Source organism: Mustela lutreola, chromosome 1, assembly GCF_030435805.1.
Source record: "Mustela lutreola isolate mMusLut2 chromosome 1, mMusLut2.pri, whole genome shotgun sequence".
Lineage (NCBI taxonomy): Eukaryota > Metazoa > Chordata > Mammalia > Carnivora > Mustelidae > Mustela > Mustela lutreola.
In genome coordinates this window covers 124,872,388-124,895,899 of record NC_081290.1, presented here as the reverse complement: position 1 = coordinate 124,895,899, position 23,512 = coordinate 124,872,388, and the positions used below count along the sequence as shown (strand labels likewise).

General features: G+C 39.1%; 1 protein-coding gene across 1 annotated transcript in view; it reads left to right on the top strand.

The window, feature by feature from the left end:
- The window catches only part of DCHS2 (dachsous cadherin-related 2), a 256,474-nt gene extending 233,400 nt beyond the window's left edge, over positions 1–23,074 (top strand). Inside the window, exons 16-20 of the mRNA XM_059163725.1 lie at positions 3,112–3,263; positions 12,179–12,309; positions 14,341–14,627; positions 15,526–15,658; positions 17,788–23,074. Of these exons, the coding sequence (XP_059019708.1) occupies positions 3,112–3,263; positions 12,179–12,309; positions 14,341–14,627; positions 15,526–15,658; positions 17,788–20,405 (3,321 nt within the window). The 3' untranslated portion in view covers positions 20,406–23,074. The remainder of the gene's footprint in view (positions 1–3,111; positions 3,264–12,178; positions 12,310–14,340; positions 14,628–15,525; positions 15,659–17,787) is intronic.
- The last annotated feature ends 438 nt before the right edge of the window (positions 23,075–23,512 follow it).

Here is a 23,512-nt window from a genome sequence, read left to right as displayed (position 1 = left end):
CGCAGAAGACACCATTAAAACCCAGGTACAACAAATGGGCAGGAGCCTGGCCCACCAGTGCCTCAAATTAGGTCAGACTTCAAGAAGGCTGTGTCAGGGGAAGATACAATGAACTTATTTCTTCACATTTTTAGATTATTTAATTTTTTTTCTGGGAAACCAGAACTGCCATTTTCCCATGTTCTCATCAGATAACAGGAATGGGGAAGGTTCTGGAGTTCTAGCACTTATGGTAGTTCTTGTTTTTGCCATCACACTGCCCGTTGTCCCCACTTTTGATTATAATCCCGCCAACTTCTTTTAGGAACTGCCCATCCTCTGTCAGTGGCACTCTTGCTGAGATTGTCAGTCAAGGTAGTGACGTGCCCTCTGTCCCCTGGCAGATGTCATCTGCCTCAGGCTCCTGTAGGCTTTCTCTCCCCAGGATCTGAGACTCAATGGTAAGACACCAGCACAGAAGTGCATTAGAGCCAACTCATCTTGGTGGTCACAACTCAAAAGAAACTCTGCCCCTGGGTGGCCCAGGTCTGGCCTTCACCCAGACACTATCTTTCTGATACATCTTTCCTGGTTAAGTTAGCCATCGTGGATATATGCTGCTGGCACCCTAAAACCCCGACAGTCTACACCTCTTGGGAGACCATTCTCAGTAACACTTTGAAGCATATGGCCCTGGGGGACATGATGGATTTTATTCTACCCAGATGCACATGAGTAGCTTTCCCTAGTGACCTGAGAGGAACTGTGCCTTGCTGCCTTTCTTTACTAAGTAGCTGGTTTGTGTGCCCTTCTGATGAGGTCCACTCAGGATCCCCTGAGATCTGGCAACAACATGATTGAGAGCAGAGGGAGTTCAAGGCAAACACCTATCAGGACATCAGTACAGTCATCCAGGAGAGAGATGAGGGGAAGGTGAGGTCAGGCCGAAGCTGAGGGCCAGAAAGGATAAAAATAAGTAGAAAAATATTTTTAATTAATCAGTTAACTTATTCTTAAGCCAGATCTTGAAACAACAAATAAGATTAATTTTTTAAAAGATTTTATAAAAGATTTTATTTATTGGGACACCTGGGTGGCTCAGTGAGTTAAGCCTCTGCCTTCGGCTCATGTCATGATCTCAGAGTCCTGGGATTGAGCTCCTCATCAGGCTCTCTGCTCAGCAGGGAGCCTGCTTCCCCTTCCCCCTCTGCCTGCCTCTCTGCCTACTTGTCATCTCTCTCTCTCTCTCTCTGATGAATAAATAAATAAATAAAAATTTTAAAAAAGATTTCATTTATCTATTTGACAGGGAGAGAACACAAGCAGGGGGGAGGGAGGGAGAAGGAGAAGCAGGATTCCCACAGAGTAGGGAGCCCAATACGGGACTTGATCCCAGCACCCTGGGATCATGACCTGAGCTGAAGGCAGATGCTTAACAACTGAACCACCCAGGTGTCCCTAATAGAATTAATTTTGGATTAAAATGTAATGCAGACTAAATAATACATCTCCATGGAGAGTGATGCAAGACGTTTGTCTCATTCTCAACACTACTTTGATAATTTACTAAATAAGCCATCAGCGTCTAAATTTGTTAATGCTAAATCTAAGCTGTTTCATTAATTAAAAATCCTTCTAAAATGAGACTCTCAATAAGATATGAAAAAAAGTCCACATACGGTGTGTTTTATAGGCAATACTTTAAGCAGGGAAAAACAACAAATTAAAGACTATCATTCACTATACAGAGATTTCTTTTCTTTCCTGGTACTGGCATGAATCTAAATACAGTTGGAAATCTATTCAAGCAAATTAGAATTTTTTCAAGTCCAGTACCTCATTTTATTGTACTGTTACTGAGTTTCACAGATATTGCATTCTTTTTTACAAATCAAAGATCTGTGGTGAGAATGCATCCAGCGAGTCTATTGCCACCATTGCTCCAACAACATTTGCTCACTTTGTATCTGTGGCACCGTTTGTAATTCCTACAGTATTCACACTTTTTCATTATTATTCTATTTGTGATGGTGTTGGTGGTCAGTGGTTTCTTCAGATGGAATCTATACCTGGTGAAGATGCTGCAAAAATCTTTGAAATGAGAGCAAAGGATCTAGAATATTCCATAAACTTAGTTGATAAAGCAGCAGCAGCAGGGTGTGAGAGGACTGGCTCCAATTTCGAAAGAAGTTCTTCTGTGGGTAAAATGATACCAAACAGCAACACACGCTGCAGACAAATTGTTCATGAAAGGAACAGGCAATCAGTGTGGCAAACTTCACAGCTGTCTTATTTTGAAAAATTGCCACAGCCAACCCAACCTTCAGCTGCCACCTCCATGGTCTTCAGGAGCCACCAACATCAAGGCAAGACCCTCAGGTCATGACTTACTGAAAGCTCAGATGATGGTTAGCACTTTTTAGCAGTCGAGTATTTTAAAATTAAAGTATTTTTTCTTTTTTTAACATAAAAGGGATGCTGTTGCATACTTTAAATAGATGACAGTATAGTGTAAAAACCTTTATATGCCCTGGGAAACAAAAAAAAAATTCATTCGACTTGCTTTATTACAATATTTGTTTGATTTTGGTGGTCTGCCAATGAATCTGCAGTATCTCTGAGGTGTGTCTGTATTTTTGCCTCTTGCTTAAAACTATAGTTCAAAACATGCGTGATGCCTACAGAAAGTTAATTGGAAGTCCTTTCTTTCTTTTTTTTTTTTTAAAGATTTTATTTATTCACTTGACAGAGAGATTACAAGTAGGCAGAGAGGCAGGCAGAGAGAGAGAGGAAAGGAAGCAGGCTCCCCACTGTGCACAGAGCCCGATTCGGGGCTCAATCCCAGGACTCTGGGATCATGACCTAAGCTGAATACAGAGGCTTTAACCCACTAGCCACCCAGGCGCCCCAATTGGAAGTCCTTTCAATGAGCCTGCAGAACACTTTGTGCACCTATTACCTGCTATATTATAAATGTAAGCCTCAGTCATTTGTTGCCATTCCTCTGGTCATTGTTTCTAAAGGGTGTTTGGCAAAATCCGTGATTCTTTCATCATACATTTGTCTAAAAAAGAGTCTTAACCCATCTCACAGAGTCAGTCCTTATCTAACAGAAGAGCGGCTTCCTCACAGGTATTTGCTACAGACCTGGACAGTGGGATGAACGGCCTGACTGAGTACTCCATTGTCTCCGGCAACCAAGGGGAAGCGTTCCACATTGATGCGCGGAGTGGTGTGGTCACAGCAAACGCAGTTCTAGATTACGAGCTCACCAGCTCCTACAGGTCTGTCCCAGATTCAGATCCATTCACTCTGTATTCTGCTTGTTTCGGACAAAATTGTTATAAACTATTGCTTTGGCCAAGCCTTTCTGCTGTGTAAGCTTTGTTGTAAAATGTGTTGCCCTTTGATCCAGCGTATGGTCACTCTTCCCATACACTGAAGGAGTCTTAGGAAGTATTTGCTATTTGGAAAAGGTGACTACACTAGAACATTAAGGGCCCCTGTTGTTCTTAGCTTTTATGACTTTTTGATGCTATTAAGTACTAAAGGAGAGACATAAAAAAGGACAGTATTTGCGAAATGCCTACTGAACAACAGACCACTCTGCAATTGTTTGTTGTTCTTGTTTTTAAAAATAGTGAAGTCTGAGTGACATTTCTCTTTTTAATTCTTTACTCAGTTTTGTGGACGAAAGTACAACCTTGTCATCAGGTCCTTATTGCACTCCCGTGTCCTGACAGGAATGATCTGTTGAAGCACACATTTAACACTAAATATATTTTTGTCTAGAGTTTAAGGTGTCCAGAATTATGTGGAATTCTACAAGACAGAGAACAGTGGTGTTGCAGGTTTTCCAGTTATTTTAAAAAGTCAGCACTAGCTGACTATACATACAGATATATTTACAGTATCACGGTCTGTAAAAGAAAGAGGAAAAGACTCTAAGGAACGAAACATGTCCGGGAGCGGGGATTACCTCAAACATGGTGGCCCAGCCTTCCATCCACTACCACCATCCTTTGTCAAGAGAACGTGGTTTCTCTGTGAGGACCCCTGAGGAGAGAACCCTAACTGTAGGGGTGAGGTGGGGAAACAACAAGGTCCACGCACTGCGGGATTTATTTTTCAGGCCTGTTGGAGTCAAGGCCACCCATACACTGGGATGACTTCAGAAAGAAAACCTAAGCAACTCCACCTTGTCTGTCTCTAGAGAAGTGGTTGCGGGGGAATCTGAGGACAGAGACTTGGCTTTCTCATTTTGCATTTCCATATATTAGTATCCTGTTTTTATATGTTCTTCCAAAAGGCCTTGCACATTCAGAGGCGCCTTTAATACTTCCGATCGTCTTCTGAGGAAGCCGAGTTAGGCATTCCCACCTCCTCTGCTAAGACAACTGACACAGGACCCAGATCCATTTAGTGACCCAACAGAGGCTCAGGTCCCAGTGTTCTGATGTGGACTCACCCTGTTTCCACTGTATGAGCTACAGAGCAGAGCTTCTACATAGGGGAGAAGCAGGCAGACAAGAGACCTGAGTGCCAGCGATCTCTCAGGCCAGACTGCTTTCATGTTTAATAAAGAAAGGGCAGTAGATGCGTGGGGCTGAGCGGCAAGAGTCAATTGCAGTGGGATCTGTGAGAGGGCGGACTGGATTAATTAACCTCTGAAAACCTTCCCGGCTCTACAAAGTGTTCCGTTTCGTTCTTTTTGTTTAATATATTTCAAAATATGACTTCAAAAGCATTTTAAAAGTTTAAGACCTTACCCTGTATTAACGAGTAGGATTTTTTGGGGTAATATTTTAATGTAATCAATGGCTATGATGCTTATTGTATGAATATATTAAAACCGGCTGCCTAAACATGTTAAAACCAATTGCAGCTACATTGTTTCTTCAGCCACCTTAAGCAGAAAGCCCTTTTTCTCTCTGGTAGATGACTGCACGTCAGTCTCAGCCTAGTCCCACGGGAGTGGCTACAAATTCAGAGATTATCAGAGGTCTGCTTCCAGGAACTAAGCACTTCCGGATTATAATGGCTTTCTGTCCTAATGTTCTTCTTACTCAATGGAGCCTAATTAGCAATTAAACCGGACTCCTTTAAGCTTTTTCCTATTTGCGTCACTGTTTCAGTGTTCCCAACATCTGAATTGGTCCCCCTATTTAAAAGTGCCTCTCTCCAATTCCCCGTGAGGAAGAGAAGCAGGAGCTGAGAGAATTTTAACTCTACACACACTGCCACAGAGAGACACCGAGACAGACAGACAGACAGACATACACACACACACACACACACATACACACACACAGTCTCCACCAGCACCAAGACAAGGAAATATTTTAAACGTCCTGCCTATTCACGGTCTCCCCTTCCTCCATTCCCTTGTGGCTTCTCTTCTCTTTAGTGTCTTCCCTAATATTTCAAACAGTGGGAAATACAGGATGATTGTCTCCTAGTCCCCTTCATCATTGGGGACGCTTGGGAAATGGTATCATTCTGCTTTTAACTTTACTTTTGAAGGATTGCTATTTTGTCCAATTGAAGAAAATATTCCCAATTCTAACCCTCTGTTTTACAATATAAAATGAGGGGGGGTAAAGATATTTTAAATTCTGATTATAGTCAATACACTAGAAATAAAAATTCGATAATCTTTCGACCACATTTTAAAACCACATGTAAGAAAAATCAGGGGGGAGGTGATACCCAACTCTAAAATAGGCCTTAAGTTCTATCTGACTGACATTTCTGAATTTTAAAAACTGTTTACTAAGTGTGAGTCCAGGGATGTAGAGATTCATGCAAGTGTTATTGTGTTTAGGGAACTCAAAAAACAAGAGCCATTATAGCCCATGGCAGGCGGCATATTAATAATCACAGTAGTTGCCATTTATAGAGCTGCTTTATATGTTGAATTCTCATAACATATTAAGATTTACAGAAAGAGGAAATTAAAGTTCAGAGGCTAAAGCTGTTTGCCAAGAACACACAGCTAGTAAATGGGAGAAGTGATGGGACTTTTGCCCATGTGAGTGGTCCTAGTAGGACTTCCTGTTGTATATTGTGAATGTATCTGCCAAGGGCCTATCTGTGTCTTTATGAAACATGAAACAGGGAAGAAAAACTTTAGACAAGTAAGAGTTAAGTTAGAGCTTTAAATATTCAATTTCTGTAACATAAATATTCAAGTTCAAAGAGCATTTGTTGCCAGGAGCAACGCTAAACTCAGACTCTCTACTGATAGCTCATTATGACCATGAGAGAAATACTGAGAAACAGTTCTGTATACAAGGTAGAAAGTTGCCTGAGATGTTCATTATCTTTTCCAAAATACATGACTTATCAATAGCAGAGCTGGCATTGTAGCCTCGTTCTGTTGACTCTCCATGAAAAGAATAAAAAACTTTTGGGCTCAAAGCAGGAAAGTCCTGGATACTCAAAAGTATTTATAAGGTGCATTTGGAAGTAACAAGTGACACAGTGCACCTGAGAAGCACCTGAGTGTAATGAAAAAGAGGCTGGGGTTGTGGAGGAATAGGAGGAATATGGCCAAAGATACAAAGTTTCAGTTATAAGATAAATAAATGCTGGATATGTATTCTCTAACCCGAAGACATCATTAACACTGCAGTGTGGTATAGTTAAGATTTGGTGAGAGAGTAATTTTAAGGGGCACCTGGGTGGCTCAGTGTGTTAGGCATCTGCCTTCGGGTTGAGTCACGACCCCAGAATCCTGGAATGGAGCCCCACATCAGGCTCCCTGCTCACCAGGAAGTCTGTTTCTTCCTCTCCCTCTGTTCCCCTGCTCATACACTCTCTCACTCTGTCTCTATTTCAAATAAATACATAAAATCTTTTTTAAAAAGAGTAGTTTTAAGAGCTTTCATCACAAGAAAAAATCATTTCTCTCTTTGTATCTGTATGAAATGATAGATGTCAACTTCTTGTGATGATAATTTCACGATATATGTAAGTCCAAACATTGTTATACACCTTAAACTTACACAGTAGTATATGTCAGTAATACCTTAGTAAAACTGGAAGCAAACTTATGATGATCTGCAAAACAAAAAAAACCAACAACAACAAAAAAAAGAGGCTGATAGGTCGCAGGCATATGCCATAGGATGGAAATTGCACTTGATTTGGTAAGCCATATAAAAGTCGAAGCAATTGAGTGCATGTTAAGATCTTTATTTTTAAAAGACATCTAGTAACAGATGCATTGCTAAACAGAGGACCAGCGTCAGACAGATTAGTTAAACTAGATGAAGCTGTGAAAGGTCTGCTAATGAAGATGAAGCAGTAGGGGATGGAAGGAGGGAACATAGTTACTAATTGATTCAGGTATGGAGTCCATAGGAACCCGGTCAATAGTCAGATTTATCCAACAAGGAAAGATACAGAAAATTTCTTCATAGGAAAGGCAGGAATTGGAATTGCTGTTGGAATGGGGATTGGGATTGAGATTTTTTTCTGGGCATTTTGAGCTTCAAGGGCTAGTGCGAGAACAGAAGTTCAGACATTCCTTAGGCAGTTAAAATACTGATCTGGAGCCCAGGAAAGAGGTCTTCATCCAAGATTTAGATTTCAGATTCATCCAGGGAAAATATAGAAAATGGAATTACTTAGGGAAAGTCCACAAGGTGAGAACTGGGAGGATTATCACTACTTGAGGATCAACCGGGCAAATAGAAGCCAATAGAATATGTTGAGGGAATAAAAGGAATAGAACCTGGAAGAGATGGTCGTGGGAACCACAGGGAGAGGTTGGACTACATAAAAGAAAAAGGTTTCAAAGTGTGTTTGGATTAGAATCCACTAGAAGTGTTCCTTCTTTTAAGGAGCTGAGGAGATCTTGTATTTCCACAAGCTCTTTCTCAATCTTTCTGCTTTTCCATAGCATCTCATTTTTGTTTCGTGCCTGCATTGCCTTCTGATAGCTCTCTGAGGACATTAATTAGAAGTGTTTTTATATTTTCTTTTATTGTTTTAAGATCTCTGTTTCTCTCAGATTTATTTTTTTCTTTGTTGGTCCTGAACTACTTTTTTTTTTTTTAAATTAAAAATTTTTTTTGAATTTTATCTACTTTTATTTTTTTTAGTGAATAATTTTTTTTATTTATTTTCAGCATAACAGTATTCATTATTTTTGCACCATACCCAGTGCTCTATGCAATCCGTGCCCTCTCTAATACCCACCACCTGGTTCCCCCAACCTCCCATCCCCCCTCCCTTCAAACCCCTCAGATTATTTTTCAGAGCGCATAGTCTCTCATGGTTCACCTCCCCTTCTAATTTCCCCCAACTCCCTTCTCCTCTCTAACTCCCCTTGTCCTCCATCTGCACTTCTTTTTCATGTTGGAGACTTTCTGTAAGTAACTAACGATCCTCGGTTCTGAGTGAGGCGATAGCAAAGTCATCAGAATCCCTGATGGGCTCTCAGAGCTGTTGACCAGAGAGGAATTTGACTACTCTGCAGAACGAAAGACAAATGGCAGTATAGAGAGTTCTTTTTTTTTTTTTTTCCTTTGGGAGGGGCTTTCATTTCTCCAGGGGCAGACCCTCAATATTAATTACTCTGAGGATTAAAATCAGACAGTCTTTTGCCTGGGAGTGAAGAGCAGTGGGTAAAGGGAATTGATTGTTCTGTATTTTGAGTTTAAAATAATTGTCAGGCTATTTTTAGTTCAATATCTCACCCCACCCCTTGTCATGTCTTATGTCTGTCTTTGGTTACGTGGGGGCAAGTCCGTTCCCCACTCATCCTTATCCAAATGTATTTCAGTCTGTGGTTTCCTGTTACCCACTGATCTGTGACCATTCCCAAATCTGCTTGCATTTTCCAGAAATTTGTTGAAACTTCTCACCACCTCCACCCACCAAAATCTTCTCCCATTTTCTGTTAGCCTTATGTACATATACCTTATTTTAAATTCTTCTGCTCTCATTACTGTAGAATCTCAGGAGGAAGAAGAGATAAAACCTGTGTAGTTTTAGCCAGAAGTCATAGCTCTTCATAGGTGTTTCTGATGTTAGATGATATCTTGATTGTCTTAGAAATTCAGAGAGAACATGTAATTCTGGGTAGACATTTCAGATATTGTTGAGAGGAAGTTTTGAAAAACCCCCTTCCACCTTTGGTATTTATTAAGGCAATCAGAAAGGATACTGACTGGTCAAGGTCCCCTCTAAAGTTTAAGGTGATAAAAGAAGTTTCCTGTGGTTGGTCGAATAGGAGAAATATGGTCTGAATTAGAATGGGCCAGTTCTAAATCTGGTCAATTTCATTTATAATCTCCGCTGATGTACTAATAAGGGCAGCTGTTCTGAAACTTGGAGCCAGTTGGACTGGTTACAACCAATAGTTTTACAAAGACTGCCAAGGAGCCATCATAGAAAACTTCAGGTCTCACAGAAGTGAAGCGTAGAATCTTCGTGGATCTGCCTTCCTAATTTTTCATCTCTTCCTCAAGCTATTGAGGAACTGTTTACTTGTCTTTTTATTTTGAAACTGAATTGTACATTTTCCTCTGTATTAGAGATTCTCAATTTTTTAAGTTGACTTAGCATATATATATTATATATAGAGAGAACATGTAATTCTATATTCATATGTTCATATATGAATATAGTTGAGTTAGGCATATATATTTCAGCTGACTTAAGCTCATCATTTTAAGTTGACTTAGAACCCCTGACACTGTACCGCGGCAAAAACCCGGGTGATTGCAGCTATAGCAGAATTGACAGACCCATAACTTTGATGACCTGACCAAGCTTTTAGTATGACACTGGGGAGGGGCAGGCTGTGGAGGCAGAGAATGTTATGATTTGTTTATTTTTAGTAAAATATTTCCATATGTACCTGACTTATGTTCATGCTAACAAAACAAACTTTCCACAGGGAATTAATCCTAAACTCAGAAGTGTGAAATTCAAGTAGTGGCTTTACTGATGTCCCAGCTCTGATAGCATAGAAAGCAGCCTGTGTGCTCCACGAATAGTATATAAACAGGGATTATTTGCTATTAAGTGATATTTAAGCCAAGAAAGAGTTGATGCTTATTTTACATCACTTTAAAATGTAAGATTGGAAAGATTGACCACTCCTCAGGTAAGCTAAGGAAAAAGAAAGTAGAAATGTGTCAAATTCCAAGACTCAGTTTCTTAAAGGATAGTATCAACCATGGGCTAAGACTAAAACCACTTATGAGGTAAATATTGTCTTCTGATGGACAACTCGTGTTATTGTAGTGTTTAGAGGGGAGTGGAAAGCTAATGGTTATACTTTAGGGCATGATAGATGCAAGTAAGAGAGGCATGTTGAAAATACATACTGGAACTCAGACTGTTGAGCACAGGTTTTCCAGTTAACTAAGACCTGGACTTAAATCCTGGTTGCCATATAATACCTCATAATTTCAGATAAATCTTGAGAAACCATCCCTCAGCATATATGTGTTTTTTTTTTTTTTTTAAATCAAGTAAGATAACTCACCTGCTCTCAAGAGACAGAAAAGACAAGGAGAGGCAGATAATCAGTCAGTAAGAACAAAGGGTGATGACTGCTGTGTCAGAAGATTCCAGGCAGAAGCCAAGTCATTGGAGGTCATGTAGCTCAAGGCCTGGACTGCCTCTTATGGACATGAAGAGCCAAGGATAAGTTCCCAATAGGGAAGTCCAGTTTTCAATTCAGAATGTTGGATGGAGCAGTTGAGTTGTGGTTGTGGGGTGGGGTGGGTGGGGAGATCGATAGATACAGATGAGACTTGCAGTAGGGAGATTGGTGAACAAATATTCCAGATGGGAAAGGATATAATAAAGATGGAACATTCCAGGTCATGATGATGAGAAGATGAGGGTACAGAGACTAACTTATCTTGGTTTGCCCAAGACTGTCCTCATTTAAAAAAAAAAACAAAAAACCTTAGAAAGTCCCATGTCCCAGGAAACCCTTCAGAACCGGGCAAAGCAGGATGGTTGATCAGCCTATCTGAGGCTCTGAAGGCAGGACTGAAATGGTTGGGAACACTGGTCCAAGTGTAATTAAGAGGAGAAATCTGAAAGACTCACAATGACTTGGGTTTTGGAAGGTTGGTGACAGAAATGGAGAAGTTGAAGACACTAAGAAGGTTTTGAATTTAGTTGCTAGAGATAGTTATACCATCATCCAAGAGAGATAAAATCACTGCATGTAAATTCTTTCAGATCGTGGCCTTTTCCCCTACTCTATAGTTCTAGCCAATCATTCATTTTGTATCAATATCCTCTCTTAATTCTATAGTTTCTATCGATTTTGAGTTTGGATCTAAAAAGAATATCAATACAAAGCAATCTCTTCATGGCTTTATCTTTTGTTGTACAGTAAAATGGAAATATATAGTAATATCCAGGCCATGCATGGTAGGGTGGAGGCCATCTACTTATCCAAAGAATGGGTATTGGTGTTTGTACTTTTTAAGTTGTCCTTGGTAGGAAAGACTAAATTCTACAGTCTGTCTCCAGAAATTGCTCATTTATTTTAAATGCCACATGACCCTTTGGTGTCTTGCTGGATTTGATGCTCTTAATCCGTCAAAAATAAATAAATTTCAGGCTACCATACTTTTTTTTTAATATCTCAATTTTTTTAAATTTCTTTTCAGCATAACAGAATTCATTGTTTTTGCACCACACCCAGTGCTCCATGCAATACATGCCCTCCTTAATACCCACCACCTGGCTCCCCTAACCTCCCACCCCTCACCCCTTTAAAACACTCAGATTGTTTTTCAGGGTCCGTAGTCTCTCATGGTTACCATACTTTTTTGAAAAAGATTTTATTTATTTATTTGAAAGCGAGAGAGAGTGAGTGAGAGAAAGAACACAAGCTGGTGGGTAGGGTGAGGGTCCAGGGAGGCAGTAGGAGAAGCAGACTCCCTGCTGAGTAGGAAGCCAGACACGGGTCATGACCCTGGGATCATGACCTGAGCCGAAGGCAGCTGCTTAACCAACTGAGCCACCTAGGCATGCCCAGGCTACCATTCTGATGAGATAAATTTTTAAATAATGCCATTTAGTAGAAGCTAGGGGAATAAATAAAAGTAACGAATCAGCTCATTTTTTTTAGTTTCCAATGGGATATTTGATACATGTGTTGTTTTTCGAATTCTCTGGATAATGGATTACATTTCTTCTTTCTTTTCCAAACCAGCTTGATTGTGCAAGCCACAGATAAAGGGATGCCCAGGCTTTCTGGTACAAGTGTGATCAAGATACAGGTGACTGATATAAATGACAATGCCCCAGCTTTTCTCTCCTCTGAAGCAGTGGAAATTGCAGAGAGTAAGTATGCCGATTTGGAATCATGGTGTTATCTTGTATAATATCATCTACCAGACAGGCATTCTGTTCAATATAAGTACTATTCCTTACAAACCATGTAACATGGACAGCTTCTGTCTTCATCTTACAAAGAATAGAAAATGGATGGTCAGAAGTTAAATATCAGATGTTAAAGACATTAAATGTTGAGGCTGGGATTTGCCTTTAAGCCTTAGGAGGCCGGTTCCTCAGACTCAACCTGTCATTCCCCACAGCTGCTTTTGTGTATACGGATAGTTCTCAAAAACAAAATGTACTCCATCAAGAAGCATACTTTGTTGACTATGGTGATCATTCTAAAGCTCGTCTGAGAAGAAGCAATGTCCTTAGACTGATAATTCTGTCGGTCTTTGTGGTATACGACTGGCAAGTAATGAGTGAAGGGATGCTCACTGCAAAGTCATCGCTTTCCTCTAGTGTAAACTCAACTTCAGCATTTAGAGAAAATTTTTTTCTTTTTAAAAAATTTTTTTTTCTTTTTTAAAAAATTTTATTTATTTGTCAGAGAAAGAGAGAACACAAGCAGGCAGAGAGGCAGGCAGAGCAGAGGGAGAAGTGGACTCCCCACTGAGCAAGGAGCCCCATGTGGGACTCGATCCCAGGACCCTGGGATCATGACCTGAGCTGAAGGCAGCAGCTTAACCAACAGAGCCACCCAGGTGTCCCTACAGAAAAATTTTAATCACATTAGCGGTAGAGGTATAAAATTCAAAATTTTACACAGTATGCTAATGAATCCCAGTTGGGTCCCTGGGCTGTGTGACTCCATCGTCTGCAATCCCAAAGTTTGTCCACAGTCAGTGGCTATGATGGTAAATCCAACCCAACTCTATGATTGAAATTTGCAAAAAGTGCTGGCCCCTTTCTTGGCCTCTTTCCTTTCCCTCTCAGTACCCAGCTTATTCCTAAGATGTTTCTAAGATTTTCGGGTGTTCAGTTTCCAAAGAAACTGCCACTCACAGAGGCATATATTTGTAGATGTATAGGGATATTTACAAATACTCTAAAATATTCTACAAAGAAAAAATTCTCCAGTTCTGGCTCTCACTCATTTGATATACTTCCATTTGCTTTTATTGAAGGTACTGTTCTTAACCACAGCGCCTTAGCATCAAAATGCAACAATGTTCTCAACACATCACAAGAACAAAGGGCAAAGATCAAAACACATACTGAATAGGGTAAAGGAGTGGTTGATGCATCCAGAATGTTCAAGCCTGAAATATGAAAATTACATGAGTCTCATGTATAGGGAAACTGTTCTGAGTATCTTGACATCTTCTCTCCACCTGCACCCATACTTGTAAGCTTAAAAGCGAGGTTCTTTTTATGAAGTTCAGACTAAAGAACAAATGTAGTATGTTAGGCATTTAGCATGCCATCTATTTTGTGACTTTGGAATTGGTGAATAATATTAGAGATTTACTTTTATCACTAGCATGATGTATACTTTGTCTTTCCATAGTCTGGATAGTTTTGATAAATTTCCATAGTCTATGCCACCCCAAATGCAGTAATTTTACAAAAATAAGTATAAGGAACCAAGTATTTCTAACTTGTTATACACATATTGTCATTTAAATTAATGCTTGTTTCAAAATTGTATGCTTTATATTAATGTTTTGAGTAATAACCTTCTTCCCACCCATATCCTTCACGAATATATGATTTTAATACAGAAACTACATAAGAGAAATTAAGTGGCTCAGAATGTCTTTGGTCCTGGAATGGATATGATAAAAAATGCAATATAAAAATCAAATATACCCTACCTCCTCAATTCCCTACCCAGTGGTAAATTTTCACTTTATTGGGCTCATAAATTCTTCAGAGTTTTTGTTCAGCTCGTAATGAGCTTTGTATTAGAAATCGTGCCAAGAAACAGCAAACCATGTTGGACTTGAAGTTAAAATGTTTGGATGGAGCTATTAAAGAAAAGTGTTTCAAAGGATGGATTTTAATGGAGGCTGACATTGGTCATGACTATTGCAGATTCTTTGCCTGGTGCCGTTGTGACTCAGATATCAGTTCATGATGGGGATTTGAATCCAGCTTTCATCTTCAATTTTGCCAAAGACAGTAATCCTGGAACCAAGTTTGCTATTGATCGGAATACTGGAGCAGTGGTGCTAGTGAAAATGCTGGATTTCGAAGAAGTTACTGAATATGAGCTGTTCATCCAAATTTCAGATACTGTGCATGAAACAAAGGGAATGCTCACTGTCCGTGTGGTGGACGTCAATGATAACCCACCTGTATTTTCTCAAGATTCTTACCAGGTAAAGGGCCTCAGGAGATGCTGAAAGCGTAATCAAAGTAGAAAAGAATAGGGAATACTGTAACAGTGTTGATGGACTGTGTTGTCAACCAGTGTTTACAGACTGATTTAGGAAGTCAGTAGCCACAGGTTTTAGTGCCTTAGTTGATGCTGAGGGTTGTATATTCAATATTCTGGAGCTGTGGTAGGTACATATGGAAGGAAAGAGCTCATTCATTTCAGTTTCTTACAGATGTATAGCATCTTTTTTTTTTTTCTTTTTTAGTTTGTAGATATTGGAGTCCAGCTGTCCATAGCAATCAGAACTGGTCTAATATTTGCAAAGGTATCAGACAATATGGTGGTCAGGATTATCAGCACTTAATTTGGGAAGACTCTTTCTTTCCTTGACATATTTTTGGAATATACTGATAAAAATTTTGCAGAAACAAATCATGAACAAAATTGTAAAGTGGAAATTTTATTTTTTTAGAACTTAGTGTATGTTTATGAAAGTCAGGACAATAATAGCCTTCAGCTAAGTACTTGGAAATGGGCTTCAAGACTTCTGAATGTAGCAAATGCACGGGTTCAGCATAAACACAGAAGGGAAACTAAACTAGGTAATGATCCTCTGTATGTAATACTGCGGTAGTGGTCTTATTAACTATCCTCTACCAGGCAGAACTAATTTAGATGGATTTCTTTTCCATAATAAAAACCAAAACTAAATGAAAATTTTTTAACTTTGTTTTTCTGAATCTGGGAGTACGAAATAACGTTTTAATATATCAACTCTATAAATTACTATGTGTGTTTTCCATAAGTAAAATGAATGCAATGGTTTTATTTTCTGGCCCTGTTCTTGAAAATATCTCTAACCTGTAAGCACAAGGCCCCTTTCTCTCTTTTTCCTTCAGGTCACTGTTCCTGAATCAGTGCCTCTGGGGTACTCAGTGCTGACCGTGTCAGCCACTGACCTAGAAAGCAATGAGAACATTTCTTACAGAATCCTTTCCTCTTCTAAGGAATTTTCAATTGATCCAATGAATGGTGAGTTATTTATTGTGGCTTTAGGTGTCTGTAGCCTTCAACTAGTATCCGTAGGTTTGAGATACAAGGTAGAAGCCTGAAATAATCTTTTCCAAATGCTCCTGAAATGTTTCCACCTCACCTCTCTGGAATTATAGATGCCACCCTTCTTATTTCTCTTCACATCGAATGCTGTGGTAGCAAATCCTGGTGTTATTTCTCTTCTCTAACATCTTAATGGCTGGAAAGCAAAATTATGTGCTGGCAAATGCACAGAACTTCAGAGAACCCGATGTAGTAAACACCCAGCTCATCAGTCCAACCAAGGACAGTTTAGGTAATTATCCTGGGCCTCAACAAGAATCAAAATGAAGGCAAAGGGATTCATTTAGTACTGAGGACTTCGTGTTACAAGAGCGTGGAAGTTTTTTTTTTTCCAAGCCAAGTATATTAAGTTCAGTAATAGCATAATACAGTCAATAAGGACAGAAAAATTGAACAGAAAACTATGTAAGCATCTCTACTAAGAACACTTATTGTGGTATTCCAGTTTATTTGATGGCTTCCAAGTGTCTTTATATTTTTATCAGAAAGCAAGTCATTGTCTTGATGAAATGCATTTAGACAAGTGATTTCAGATTAGAACACTTAAGAACTGCATAGAGAAAGCATACCAATGGATAGATAGTAAAAGTTAAATTTGATATGATATTATGATTAGCAAAACATTGTCCCTAGCAGAGCACACTCTAGAAAAGAATAGGGCCTGGGACCTGTTACACCATGTGTTCCCCATCTCTGCATACCATTGCATTATTTCATAAGTGAGAGCTGATTTAAAAATGAATCTCAGGACGATGGATGGTAAGTAGACTTACTGTGGAGATCACTTTGCAATATATACAGATAGCAAATCACTAGGCTGAACACCTGAAACTAACACAATATTATATGTTAATTATATCTTAATTTAAAAAATTACCTCAGGATTTCCCCAAAGAAGAATTTAATCACAGAATACTGGTAGGAGGCCCATGGAGTGTTCCAAAAGGGAGAAGTAGGTCATGTTGCCACACAGCCTGTGGGTGAATGCTAAAGTATAGATAGAAACATTTCAGATATTTGGCTCTTCTTTTGTCCTCCCTTTCATTTTTGGAGGGTCGGGGGTGGGAGATGTATATGTGCTCAGATGGCATCAACTGCTCTCCTGGCCACAGCCCATCAGAGTGTGTGAGGTGGTCACTCTGAGCACTTAATTTAATGTAGCATCTTGAATTATTAATAAGCTTTGCAATGAGATATTGATTCAAATGTTTTTAAAACATTAAATGGGGGCACCTGGGGGGTACAGTCAGTTAAGAGTACAATTCTTGATTTCAGCTCAAGTCATGATCTTATAGCCATGAGATGGAGCCCACATCATGCTCCGTTCTCAGTGTGCAGTCTGCTTGAGATTTTCTCCCCTTCTGCCCCTCCCCCTCCCCTCTCCCTCTCTCTCTAAAAATAAATACATCTTTAAAAAAACATTAAATGTTATTAGATCAATTTAGTTCATGGTGAGACTCTGATTATGTATTTCTATATTTAAAAATAATAAAATGTATTAAATGTTTTTCATTTAAGGGAAATCCACTTGCTGAATTAACGAAAAGCTTTAGGAAAGACACCTCCATAATTAAGCAATAGTTGTAACTCAGTATTATCATATATACTATCTTCATTTGATTAGAGTGAATGTCAACCAGTATTTCCAGAATCAATATCTTTATGTTAGAATGTCTCTATACATGTGTCTATGATAGTAGAATAGGATATAGATTTTTCAAATAAGAATACGTTTTCTTTAAAAAAAGGTAATGGGGCAGCTTATTACAAAAATAAAGTTAAGAGACATTTTCAGCAAAGTCATCTTCAAGTGACACATATATTTAATAGAATGAATGTCAGGAGTATTATTTCTGGATCTGAAGTGTTACAAAAGCATAACTATAAAAATTTAAAATTCCTATTTGGATTTACTTTTGATTGTAACTTAAATAACAAATCTGGCAAATAACTAAACATATTAGTAAATATTTGATAAATGTTTGCTGACAACCTGGGTCCAGAGAATTTAAATTGGCATTAAAATGCTATGTCTTGTTTTTCAGGCACAATATTTACTGTCAATCCCATATTACTTCTGGACAAAAAATCAACAATTCAGTTTCTTGTGGAGGCCAGTGATGGTGGAATTCCTGACCTGAGGGCTCTTACCTTAGTAGAGGTAGAAATAAAAGATATGAACAATTATGCTCCTGAGTTTGCTGTAGAATATTATAATCTCAGCTTGAGGGAAGATGCTCAAATTGGAGGCACACTTGTCACATTTTCAACCATTGACCATGACTGGACCCGTGAAAACACACATGTTGATTATTCCATCATCAGTGGTAATTCACAGAACAATTTCCATGTGGAAACTAGTTTCATTCATTCGGAATATCCTTATAAGCAAGTTGGTTACCTGGTATTGCTTCAGAGTCTGGATAGAGAAGCAGCTGCCAATCATAAGCTTGTCATTCTCGCATCTGATCATGGCTTCCCTCCATTGAGCTCCACAGCCACTGTAGCAATAGAAGTACTTGATGTCAATGATAATCCTCCCAAATTCAACAGTCTGAAATATCATGCCCATGTCAGGGAAAGTACCCCTCTGGGGAGTCACATCACTGCGGTCTCTGCAAATGACCATGATGTGGGTTTGCATGCAGAAATAACCTACCACATCATCTCTGGAAATGAGAAGGGGCATTTTCACTTGGAAGAAAAAACTGGAGTTCTTTATTTGATTAAACCTCTGGACTATGAAGAAACGGCAAAATTCACTGTAACTGTTCAAGCTTCAGATGAAGGAAAGAAGCATTCTTCTTTTGCGATTGTGTTTATCAATGTCCAGGATGATAATGACCATGCACCTCAGTTTATGTTCTCAAGCTCAAATTGTGTTGTTCCTGAAAATGTGCCTGTTCTCTCCACCGTATGTTCCGTAAATGCTTTGGATTTTGATGCAGGTCCGTATGGAGAACTGACCTATTCTGTGTTATCGCCCTGTTTGGGCACTCATGAGAGGCCTCATGACCATGATCCCTTTCTCATTGACCCTGTGACAGGGGATATTCACACTCAGCAAGTCCTTGACTATGAAAATGACAATAAATACTGTCTCACAGTTCAGGCAAAAGACAAAGGTGACTCAACAGCCACGTTAATGGTTTGGCTAGATATTGAAGGGATAGATGAGTTTGAACCTGTGTTTACTCAAGATAAGTATTTTTTCAATTTTCCAGAGAAGAATAAAGTGAGACAGCTGATTGGCAGAGTGGAAGCATCCGATGAAGACGCGGGTATCGATGGAGTCGTGCTGTACTTGCTGGAGACGCCATCTCCTTTCTTTTTAGTGAATAAAACGAATGGAAATATCTATTTGACTGGAGCACCTCTCCTAATAAGAAGTCAGTTCCATGAACGAGATGCCATTGAAATGAGAATCATTGCTCGTAGCCCCAAAGCGAACTCCAGGTTTGCAGTCTGTACAGTTTTTGTGAACATGTCTTCTTTCTCAGAAGGACAACTCTCAGGAGTATCAGGCTATGGCTTTTCAGTCAGCCTCACAGTTTCCTTTTTAGTGTTTCTGATACTCGTCTTCATTCTAATTGTATTGATTTTAAGACATAAACAAAAAGATGCAGCAAACAATTATGAAGAAAAGAAAACATCGTCCTCCTTAGATATCAGCTTGGGACTGACCACAGAGGGCAGCATGCTCAAACCCTTCCAGAAAACTAAGGAGGGTAGTAACGAGGTGGTTCCTGCAGACACCCTGCCTGAATGGCTGAGCTTAATAAGTATCATGGAAAAGGACATCGTGAATCTGTACAGGCACTCAAACTCCAGTGGCCACTGCTCTGTGGAAGGAGAGACTGCAGAAGATAAGGAAATCCAGAGGATAAATGAGCATCCTTACAGAAAGGATGCTGGCTCAGTCCTCAGTGACTGCGAGTCCAGGGTCCCGGACTCTGGAATCCCAAGGGACTCGGACCAGCTCTCCTGCTTGTCTGGAGAAACTGATGTGGTGGTCACTGCTGAACCAGCAGAAAGCAGCCATGCATTTGACGAAGAAGATCGGGAAGGCTGTGGCACAACCTGTGTTCCAAATAACGTGTTACCCCAGACACTAAAGAAGACAGAGACAAAAGAGAGCATCCAGGCTGATGTCAGGAGAGAGTCCATTTTGATTTCAGATGATCAAGAAGCAAGGTGCGTGGCTCTTCCCACCCAGAGAACCTCTAATCACGATGTAAGAGGCAACTACCTCTGGGATTATCTCCTCAGCTGGGAACCCAAGTTCCAACCTCTTGCCTCGGTATTTAACGATATTGCAAAATTAAAGGATGAACATTTACAGACAACTGGCATTCTTAAAGAGAAGCCTTTGGTTTTCCAACCACCTTTGATTACCGCAATAGCCCAGCCCGGGATTAAAGCAGTTCCACCAAGGATGCCAGCCAGAACCCCAGGGCAAGTGCTTCCCAGATACCCACACTCCCTTCCCTACCATCTCAGTTCTCTGCCTGAAGCCATGACTCCCAGCTTTCCTCCATCTGTTTTCTTGCTGACTACACAGACCCCTGCCATGACCCCACGGTTGTCAAGTGGGGAATCGTCGGGAACACATCTGAGTGGTACATGCCGTGAACTTAAAGCAAAAGATGAAGTTCAAATATAACCTGATTGTGATGTCAAGCACACATTTACCATTGGTCATGAATGGTTGAGCAAGACATTCTTAAGCTAGCTCTTCGAGATTGGTTAAAATGAAGCCAGGGTTTTCAGAATCTCCTCATTTAAGTTACTCAAATCTCTTACAGCCTTAATGAGAAGTTACCCCTCTCTTTCAACCTTTATGTTTTGCTCTCAGGACTCAAGTTTGTATATAAAATAGTGTATATTCTATCCTATTTGGTTTTCTGAGGACGCCATGAACTAAACTGACTGCCAAAATGTTTCTATGAAAATAAATGGAAAATAAGTATCATGCAGTCCAGTCACATTACTGCTGATTACATTGCTTTACCTAAAATAGATTAGTAAATATTGCATAAGGAATAAATGTAGGACCAAAATAATGGAGAGAGGAATTGGGGAACGATAAACTTAAATTTTAAAATGAAGCAATTTTCTGTAGATCTGGTTGGTTTAGAGATGCATTTCTCTCCTTTCCCTATACACCACACTTAGGTAGTTTTGGCATAGTTTGAATTTTAATATGGTGTCTTTTGGAAATCTAATGAGAAATTAAGAATGAAATTTGTCTTAACTGTACCAAATAAGAAAATTATTCCTGATTAAGTGAACCAGAAATGTATAATTCCTGACAGAGGGCCAGGATTGATAGCAGCAATAAGTACATGGTTGACCACCACCCAGGACATATTTGTATTTGCTTGGCCTTCTTTACAAACAGAATGATGATTTTTTTTTCAATGCTGTGTCTTATAACCTGGTACAGGTAAAGACATTAAGTTTTAAAGATTAACTTGTAGATATTCTTCATATCCTTCTAGACATGGTGACTTTAGGTGTGAAATAATTTATCCATTCAATGTCACTTTTAATAGTTTGCCTAGATAAAATTATGTTATTATCTAATAATAAATTTCATGGAGTAATTTAGCATTATATTTTTAATGAAGATTTTTATATAAATATTTCCACTATAAAAATTAAGAATGGATGTCAGAAGTCTCTCTCCCATTTGTCCATACTCACCTTTAGATTTCACTGTCATTCGATGGAGCAATTTGGCAGCATGGTTAAAAGAAATTGTTTTGTACAGCTACTGTTTTGGATATATAGTGGTGTTGTGTGGTGCTTATGTATGTAATGCTCTTTCCTTCTCCCTGGTGAGCCTGAGGATCCATCAGAGATTCTTATCTCTTTTAGGAAAGCAGAGATGCTGTTGATGGTCTGGAAGTCATCCATGGTAGGCAACATGGCCAGGCTTTGGGGTAAGAGTTTAGGATTCAATGTCCAGTCTAGAAGCATCTGATATGGTTTTCTTGATAGTGTGAGCCTCTGTTGTGGAAATATTTCCTGTATTTTTTCTTCAGTAGGCCTCATATGTATACTTAATTTCTCTTAACTAGAAAACATGGCAGGATGCCATGTTTGATAGTAGGTTTGTAGACAAATAATTCTAAGGCTTCCTATGCTGATTTTATTAATTATATATCTGCTGGTTCTTAGATTGGGAACACATATGTAAAACCACATCAGAATTATGTGAAACATGAAGGTTTTTGGACGAGCCTAGAATCCTAGGGAAAGTCTTTTAGTCATGGAACAGTTCAACATTAAAGGATGGATGCATGTCTCTCCTTTTCTTCATGGCACACAGGGAAGAAGATTCATGGTTTTCCTTAAAAAAATAAAAATTAATCATTTCAGTGTCCAGTATTTATTCTCTCTTTGACTTCCTTGAAAAAATTGCTTTGAGCATATAAAAGAAAACCTGTACTGACTTTTTTCCTAATTATATATAGAAGTCTTGTTTTGCGACAGATTTATTTCTAGAAACCAAAAACATTTTGTTGTTTTTAATTAAACCAGGTTCTTCCTTTTACTTATGTTTAAAAAAGAGTCATCTATCTCATTCTTCCCTGAGTTATTGGCCTGTGATTTATTACCATTCCAGACACAATTCTGCATTTTTCTAGACATTTAATAAAAACGGAAGACATGATATATTTAGAGTTCTTCCTCACCAATATCTGGTGGATTTTTAATTGATGACTTTATTATACTGTATCCAATGCCACCCCACCACCAAACATTGCTGCTAGTGGGATTAAAACTGAAAATGTGAACACACTGGCTAAGTGTTTGCAATTAGTCCTATGTTGGCCCTTTCAACTAGAGTGCTTTTTCCCTAAGTAAACAATTTAATTTGTATAGTTCTCCTTCAAGTTTAATATTAACTTGCTTCATATGTTCTGTGTTACTTTGCTGATCGACAAACCGGCTTCAGCACTCTGGAGGGGGTACAGAACTTGTTAGTGGAAAATCATATTAAGCCCCAAATTCATAAGCTATAAAATAAAAGACAGTTGTCTCTTGTGGAATTTTGGCTGCCTGAAATTCTGGACTTTCTTGTTGGCAGCCTTAAAAATACTGGTGTAAATCAGTACCAAATGGATATCAAAATTCCATGTCCTAGTAGTAATCATTGAATTGGCTTCCAAAACAGATTCCTGGGCAAAGAAAGGGGAGAATGCTGTATCCTTAGGGATTTGGTCATTTAACTGTTGTTTAGGAATATTAAAATGTCCTATAAACTACTGGCTGCCTGAACATACACATACCTAGTCTGGGATGGCTGTCCACTTGAGACAGGAGCTGTGCTTCTCAGCACCTTCGCCCTTGCTGTGTTTTCCCGAAGTTATAAAGATGAAAATGAACTATTAATCTTGAAACTCCATCGAACATGTTTTGTTCCTCTTATTTTGCCATTTTACACATAACTTCAGCTAAAAAAACACAGAATATAATTAAAAGGATCGAAGATGGTGATCCACTTCAGAGCAAAGAGGTACATGAAGTGAATACCGTTGGTCGATTCTCACAGGATATTACAGATAATGGCACTGGGTTTATCTTCACAACGTGTTTCGGGTGAGTTCCCAAATCTATAATGCCATCTCTTTGGTCAGAATGAGGAGACTTAGGAAGAGAGTTAGAATGGAAAATCATTCTGTCTAAGAGGAATGCCAAGATCAGTGAAGCTGTAGAAGCTTGGCTAATGACCAAAACTGGGCATCCAGCATGAGTCACTGA